The following is an 8,659-nucleotide window of genomic DNA, read 5'->3' as shown; positions in this document are numbered from 1 at the left end:
TCAGTATCCTAAGGTAAATTTATTACAGGTTTTTAAATAAATATTTCCATCATTAAAATTATTTTACACATCCTCAAATAAAAATATATTTATATTTGTATAAAAAACAGACAAACAAAATGCAACAAAAAACAAAAAAGCTTTTCCTACAGTCCGTACAATGCATTTATACACCTTGGAATTTACAGTTTAAACCACCAGGAGGAAACCTGCGGTAATCGAAATGTAGCTGCCACATTTAAATATGTATTTAAAGCTCTGTTTGCTTTAACCGTGTTTATCTCCAGAGAGTTCCAGAATCAAGAACCAGAGAGGTTACTGAGAGATGAGCTGGGTATCTTATCGCTGGGTGGTCGAGAGGTGCCCCGGCTGCCTGTGTAACCGAATACAGCCTTGTGTTGTCAGTGCATTCTCTCAGGCCCTTCAAGTCCCCTTGAGCAGCAATACGAAGAGTTATAAATTACTCTAAAACCATCGAAATCAAATGAAACCGAACAAGAGAGGATAGACGGATGAAGTCCACGCACTACTAAAATGTCAGCACTTACACGTCCCGTGCTTCGCTTTTCTATACTCTTACACAGGTCAGTACTAAAAGTCAGGGGTACAAAAATAGATCTCTTATTTTTTTTTCTCAAGATGATTTTTTTTTCTTTTTCGTTATTTCTGAAAATTCATAGAAAACTAAAGGTTAGGTATATTGTTGCTCAGTACAAAAAATGTTTGTAGGAGTCCACAAGAGGAGTCTGTTCATTGTTTAAGAAAGTCTCTCGCTCTCTGTCCTTTCCTTTTTCTCCGGCTTCACTCTTCAACGCTCTCCTGAGTAGCGGGTGCGTTTAGTCCGTCTGTTGAAAGGATAGTTGATGAAATCAAAGGGTCTGTGCTCTGCGATTTGGTGTCCCTTGGGCAGCCTCTTCATGAAGTGGACTTCCCGCTGGTGTTGCCTGGTTTTGGAGCCCTTCCGGGGTCTGCCTTTGCGTGTGAAAGCCATGTACCAGCCTTCGTACTTCACGTTCTGTAGAGCTGTGTAGTTGTTCTCCAGGACGATCTCTGTGAAAATGCAGTCTTTCCCCTGACCGTTTTTCTGTGAGGACAAGACAAAGACAAAATTTTAGTTCCTGATCAAAAGCTTATCGAAAAGTATTTTGGAAAAAAAAAAAAAAACGTCTACTCCAGTTTACATAGGGCTTCCCCACACGCACACAGCATATGCTTAAGTCATTACGATCCAAGATCAAGAGACAGCAGAAGCCAATGACTTTCCCCTTTCAGTAAACACCAGTGCGGATTCATCCTCTGAGAAAAATAGTTCTTCTAATGTTCATTATAAAGGCATAAACCTTATTATGTCAAGCCCAGGACACTGAACAATATAAACACTAAGCTACACAGCCTCTAACATAGCTACTGCATCCTTTTAAGTTCATAACAACAGGACCTTTAAACGTTATCCGGCCAGTAAACGCAAATGGGGTAAGGAGCCAAACCAAGAGTCCAAACCTTTCCCCAGCCTCTTAACAAAATGGCCTGTTAAAAATCTCAAAAACGCTTGCATATCAACCAATAAAAAACAACAACAGAAAAAACCCTCTCTCATGCAGGCTGTCGTTGGGCGGCCAATATGTCAGATAGCATAAGATCAGGGGTGCCAAGCAGATGGTCCACCTGGCAGGGTGCTGGGAGGTGGGGGCCGAACCTCCATCCCACTTTATTACCATTCACAGCAAGGAGAAGGCACAAATCCACATTGGAACAAGAGTAGCCAGCTAAAAAAAGGAAGAAAGATCCCATTCTTCACACTCGATATTACTTACTGCAACCAGGAAATGTCTGATGCCCACTAACAAATAAGAAATAAAACTATTTTGTTTGGCTTTTGGACAATCTCCTTAACAATCATAAAACCAGGGACGTCCACAAGCGATTGAATTTCTAATTTATCTGTTATTTCTCTCTCTTTCTCTTCTTTATCAAAAACCTTTCGATCCAAATAGAAGATGACTGAAACATATGCTGTGTGACGAAATATTATATATTGATTTTTTCTCATACCTTGCCAATCAGTTTTCCTCTTCTGTTCATACAGATGTAGAATCCCGTTTCAGCTCCTTTAATTCGAACTCGACTCCCAAACGTGTCTGTCTCCACTATGAGCTTGGCTGGAAAAAGAAAAGAAGATTTTTGTAGGATGCTTACGATCAGTCTATCAATAGGAAAATTTCATGAGTAAACACACGTGCACATATGCACATACCGGCATAAATACGTGAAATCTAAAGGGACTACTCTTTAGGATTTATGTAAGCTTAAATTCTAGCAGAATGATAAAAACATGTGCACTTCAATTCTTCTGGAAGGAACCAAAGGCTTCCTGGCAAGGCTTTCAACTTTTTACCTTTTTTATGTAAGTACATAAACAATATGTGAATTGTTATCACATCATCTATGTACCAAAAAATTACCAAAGAAATTTTAAATATTTGTTAAATGCAAACAAAATGTTTTTTTAATAATATGTCATTTAATTTTTTTTAATAATTATTAAATGTACAATAATAGTTCAAGCGTATTATAAGAAAATTAGGACAGTGCCTGCAGGGAAACTGACTTTCCATGATATATATTCTCTATGCCAAGAATTAGCACTTGCAGCCATTCTCTGATTCAGCCCCCATACTCTCAGTGATCGTAAAGAGTTACGGTTCAAATGGAGGGGGTCAGATAACCTGCTGGTGAAGAGCCTAACCACAAGCGCAGAGCCGGAGCCAGGCACTGGCCCGAACTAACAGCCCTGCTGTCTCTACAACATGCTCAGGTGACATGGATGTCACCAAAACCATGCAGAGCTAGAGCCAGGCTTCCAAAAATACCACAACAGAGCTGGTAATTACTGGGTTTGTATGTGGAGAAACCACATAAGTGAGAGCTACAAATCAACGAGATCTGATTTATGTAAAGTAACAAATTAAACATGTAAGCTGAGTGTTTTTACTTTGTTCATAATGTTTATCTATTTAAGGAGGTTTTACAATATTTGAACCAAAGTTATGATTGTATAAATGACAAAAATGTAATAAAACGTCTTAAACTACTAGAATACTTAATCACTGATGTATGATTTTATTAAAACAAAAACACACATTAATCCTAAAAACGATTAGTTAGGGTATTTAGGCTCTGTGAGATCTGTCATCAGGGCAGAACGACCGTAGAAAGCAAACGTGAGGGTCAGAATTCGGCTAGACATATTTTCATCCTGAGCTGGTCGGTAAAGGAGGGGAACGTTCTTCAGGAAATGTTCAGAAGGTTGAAGTAAGATGAGTTCTAATGGCTCTTCCAGACCCGTGCGTCTCTCTAGAGACTCACCTTCAACAATCTAGAATCCATTTAACATTTTTTGCACTCCACTGCTTTTTTAACTTCACCAACTGACCAGATGCCCAACAATTCAAATGCAGTGTACCACAGAGATCCACAAAATAAAGAAGCATTTACAGCCTGATATCATCTAGAGTTCACAAAGCCTTTTTATCATCTAATTTTTCAGAAAACATCTATTTAGAATGGTTTTGGACACATCGAAATCTATAAGATTTATGTAGATTTTTGATAGTGAACTCAAAACCCCAAGCAGCTAAACAGAACTACTGAAGAACCGTATTAAACACGTATTTACATGTAAAACGCCAAAGCGTCACAAAAGGTTTATGGTTTGAATAAACAGATTTCATGATTTTGTGTAAGATAAATAAGGAGGATGCTCTTACCGTGAACGTCCCCATCATCGGCCATGGCGTTGATTTTCTTGTTGGCCAGAACTTGTACGTGCTTGCCACTGGTTCGACTGTAAAGCTGGTAGGTCCGGATTAGTCTACGGCTGACCCGGTCCGTCACCTTACTTTGCTCACTCACATGCTGTGTAAAATTAGGCGGGGACTGAATGGTTACCTGTCAGAAATTAAATACCATATAATCAATACCTGCACAAATTGCTTCATCATTCGTTCATACGGGCCTATAAATTACACCGCGCTCCAACAGAATTATTTAAAATAGGCCTAAATCAGAAAATATGTCCGTAATGATTTAGAATACAAAATGCGCTATTTAAAAAAAGTGTTGTTTGTGGCTTAACATGAATTACATTTGAAGCCAAACTGTCTTAAACGCCTGAGTTGAGGCTTTTATGTTATTATTTCCCCACGACATGTTTTATCATTGACTCAAGGCTGGCATACGCATACGCGCCTGTGCCAGTATGCTAGTGTTACCTGCCAGGTTACAGCGCCCACTGTGAAACCCATCTGATAAGAACATCCTCTCCCATCGCACTTTTAGTGCCTTTTAATTTAACGGCTATACTTGCATTTCTATGCAAAACAACTGTATTTAAATAAATATAAATCTTAATTTACAAGCGCGTCCTTACGCATTCTGTAGTTTATTAAAATATTTAAGTCTAGAATTGATAATACAGTTATATATGTAAATTAAAATAAGAAGCATGTTGCACATACCTGAGCATAGTAGCAAAACGCAAAGAGGTGAAGGAATCTGCAAGAATAGAGAAAATCTCACGTTAGACTCTGGAAGGCGAAGCTGTTAATGTGTGAAAACAAATAAGAAAGGAAATATACTTACAGATAACTCAATCTGGATGGAATGAGTCTCATGTTGCTGAAATGCAAGGGCCTCACAGTAAAAAAAAAAAGTGTGTGATTTGCACAGATTTAGAAAACAAAAATCAGGTTTTCCAGTTCAAATGTATAAAGTCCTGCGCTGGTATCCAAACTGTGACTCGCAACATATGATGAAAAGATCAACTGGCAAATTACGAGATCTGCTGCTCAGAGGCAGCAAAAATGTCCAGGCTGACACCACTGACAAGTATAAGCACTAACTGGATTTCCTTCATAAGAAATAAGTGCACTTAACGCAAAACTCACAGCATGTAAACGATTTACTTTTCAAGTTTTAGCGAAAGAGCTTCTGATGCGCCTAATCATGCAGACTCAAGTCTCGTGCTGTCCATGAAGGTGAGGAGCGCAGCAGAAATAGATCCTTTGACGTTTGATCCAGTCTGACTCCTTGCGTGAATGACAGTCAGAGGAGGCAGGACAGTGCATCTGATGAGCTTTCTTCAAGGAGCAGTGCTGCTGGACTCTCTTATCCCCTCCTCTTCTCCCATTGCCAGTCAGTCTCCAATGTCAACCCCGTTCGCGCTGACACCCCTGGTTAAAATGGTAGGGTTGGTCCTGGAGGAACAAGCCCCCTTTTCAATAGAACAAAAGCAGGGGGGTCTCACCCAAACCCCCACCCCGAACCATTTTTAAATATGCCTTTACCTGAGTCCATAAGCACTCGGAGGAGTTTAGAGCAGCGCGCATTCATACGTTCGCTTAGTAATGTCAAGTTAGCTATTTAAAGTCTAATCATTCATTTAGAAATTTACTGAACAGGACATTAAAATATATTAAATAAAAAGTATTTATAAAAACACACATTCTCATCCAAATCTACAATAATCAGACATCGAGTCGATAAAATTTGTTAATTCTGATTTCAAAACTGAAACCCAGGCTATTGTGCAACGCAGCAGACTGCAGAACTGGTTTGCCGCTGACTTGTGTATTGCAAAAGGAAAGTGTGAGACATATTAAAAGGATTACAGACGATTAGCGTTTTTTTTTCTCAAAAGAAAAATCCCTAAAACATCAGAAGGATAACACAGGTGTGAAGTGTCCCGTTTCTTGTCATGCACTGACAAAGCTCTTTAAACTCACATAAAAGTAAGAATCTGTCATTAAACGGCATACCTCTGATATGTTATTCACGTTAGGCCTACATTTGATACTAAATCACGCGTAATAATACATTGCAACCTATTTGACATGTAAACTCTTAAAAATAATGGTTCCAAAAGGGTGTTGTTGCATAGAAGAATCATTTTTGGTTCCCCAAAGAACCTTTCAGTGAACAGTTCCGAAAGATACCTATTTCGACTATAAAGACCATTTTCTACATTTGAAAGGTTCCATGGATGTTCATGAACCACTGATGCCAATAAAGAACCTTTATTTTTAATAGTGCATTTTAAATGTTTACCATATATACTTCAAATAGGCTAATAATCAAAAGTCAAAAATCTTAAAACGCATTTAGCCAAGCAAAGGAAAAGATCATGTCAATCAATCTATTTCTAATCTGGACTAATTAAACCTCAAAATAAATCAGCCCCACCCTCTATTATGTTACTTTTCAAAAAGCAACATCAGAGCAAATTCTGATGGCCCCCCATCACTCAAAAGAGGTCGCCACTTATTCGCAGGTTTTCACATGGTTAAATACCCTATAGCCCACGCCCGTCAAATGAAATGTTGAAGATGAAAGGGTCAATAACCACAAGTGAAACTTATTTGATCAGCAATTACTTAAAATGCCACCAACAAATGGCATGATATTATAGTGCCCGTAATAATTATTTTTGTGTGCGCTGTCAGCAAAAACACCTTCTCTTTATGTGAACTAAATGAACTTGGAAAAACTCTTAGCTAAGTATGCTACTAATTTGAGGAATATGAGCTGTGAAATATCCTATGCAACAATACTTTGTTCCACAGGAGGGCGCCACTCAAAACTTGCAGGTGTACAATCTAAATATAGTCCTATGTATTTTCATATATTGTTTAATGTCGACCAGGGAGTAACAGTTGTAAACTAACATTACGTTTTAGGTTTGTTAGGCTACGTTTTAGGTATTTCTGTATTTGTTGCCAAATGTTACCCAGGACCACAAAACCAGTCATAAGGGTCTTTTTTGTTGTTGAAAAATGTAAAACAAGCTTTCCATGAATGTATGGTTTGTTAGAATAAGACAATATTGGCAACAATTTGAAAATCTAAAATCTGAGGGTGCAAAAAATCAAAATATTGAGAAAATCGCCTTTAGAGTTGTTCAAATGAAGTTCTTAGCAATGCACATTACTAATCAAACATTACGTTTTGATATATTTATGGTAGGAAATTTACAAAATATCTTGATGGAACATGATCTTTGCTTAATATCTTAATGATTTTTGGCATAAAAGAAAAATCGATAATTTTGACCCATACAATGTATTTTTGGCTTTTGCTACAAATATAAACATTGTTACTTAAAACTGGTTTTGTGGTCCAGGGTCACACATTTTAGTTATTATTATTTTTAGTTATTATTTGAAATGTTTTCAGTGTGTTCAGTATTTAAAAAGTAAAAAAAAAAAAATTGACTGAATTTTGATTACCTCAATTAATTAATGTTAAATAAACTATAACAGCACTCTTTGTATTTTACCTTAATTTACACCGTTTATAGATAAATGGTGAATTTCTGAACTAATTTGTAGCAGACCAATATAGGGATATTTTATGAAAGTTAGAGTTATAAATGTTGACACAAAATGTAAACTATCTTTAGCCTATAATAATTATATTAATCTGAAACATGCATTAAAAAAACACAAACAAACAGTGAAATGTTGCTCCATAGAATGTATTTAGAACATCCTATTAGTAAAAATACAGCCTTATATCATAATATGTGTATATATTTTGCCAATCAACAATTCTTTGCTGTTTTGTTCTCATGTTAATTTGTGACCCTGGACCACAAAACAAGTCATAAGTCAAGGGTTTTGAAAGTGAGACTTAAATGAAAGTGAGATTTAAATAAATAATTAATTGATGTATGGTTTGTTAGGATAGGACAATATTTGGCTCTTGGCCAACTACAACTATTTGAAAATCTGGCATCTCAGGGTGCAAAAAAAAATCAAAATATTGAGAAAATCACATTTAAAGTTGTCAAAATGAACTTCTTAGCAATGCATATTACTCATCAAAAATTAAGTTCTGATATATTTAGGGTAGGAAATGTACAAAATATCTTCATGGAACATGATCTTTACTTAATATCCTAATGATTTTTGGCATAAAAGAAAAACTGATAGTGCAGTGGGATTGAAATACCTGGTGATATCTCTGCTTTTAAAGGAGACACTTCCTCATGCTTTCCTCTGGGTCTGTCTTGGGACATGATATGTTTTCGTTCTTTCTTTTTTGTATACATTGGGCTTGGTGTTAAAGTGGACCGATATTAATGGAGCATTGAAAAGTCAACCATCTCATTCCACGGCTGAGTACTTCAGCATGGCCTGAGGCAGAGCTGGGCTCCTGGTTAACTTCGTGTCTAACTGTCTGTTGCTCATTGCCTAATCAACTACAGGATGACTAATCTGCAGATGAGCTGCTGTCAACCTGCTGCACGCATTTGGACAAAAAACATAAACACCTGAATATAAGAAAATAGCTAAAGAAAAAACAAGCACTTTTGCAGAAGGATTTACAATAAATATCTCTCTTAATATCGCTCTTAAGTGTAGCACAGATTTCATTTGAGACTTTTCAATGCAGTAATCACTATTAAACCAGCACACAATGATGCTAATTCATTCTAAATTGGATTTAAATGTCCCTAATGCAAGGCTTTTGCCAACAATTTGGTCGATAGCTATTTTCATTTGAAATATTCAATAGAAGTTGCATTTTTGATTAGTTTTATATGACCAAACATTTCTAAAAGTGATTCGGCTCTTAAAATGTATTTCTTTTGATGGATTGG

General features: G+C 36.8%; 1 protein-coding gene across 1 annotated transcript; it reads right to left on the bottom strand.

The window, feature by feature from the left end:
- fgf8a (fibroblast growth factor 8a) lies at nt 1-5,205 on the bottom strand. Its single transcript, XM_073834944.1, has 5 exons — nt 4,642-5,205; nt 4,518-4,554; nt 3,768-3,948; nt 2,053-2,159; nt 1-1,084 (listed from the first exon to the last, which is right to left on the bottom strand). The coding sequence occupies exons 1-5, from the start codon at nt 4,671-4,673 to the stop codon at nt 809-811; spliced, it is 633 nt and encodes a 210-aa protein (XP_073691045.1). The 5' UTR covers nt 4,674-5,205; the 3' UTR covers nt 1-808.
- Nucleotides 5,206-8,659: the final 3,454 nt, after the last annotated feature.

Source organism: Garra rufa, chromosome 2, assembly GCF_049309525.1.
Source record: "Garra rufa chromosome 2, GarRuf1.0, whole genome shotgun sequence".
Lineage (NCBI taxonomy): Eukaryota > Metazoa > Chordata > Actinopteri > Cypriniformes > Cyprinidae > Garra > Garra rufa.
Note: the sequence above shows the minus strand (reverse complement) of the source record. Positions and strands in the feature narration are given on the sequence as shown.

Coding starts and splice junctions, on each gene's coding strand:
- fgf8a (XM_073834944.1), bottom strand. CDS start 4,673: ATGAGACTCATTCCATCCAGATTGAGTTATCT. Junction 3,949..4,517: donor CGTTTTGCTACTATGCTCAG/GTATGTGCAACA, acceptor AATTTCTGACAG/GTAACCATTCAGTCCCCGCC. Junction 2,160..3,767: donor CGATGATGGGGACGTTCACG/GTAAGAGCATCC, acceptor TTCTTTTTCCAG/CCAAGCTCATAGTGGAGACA.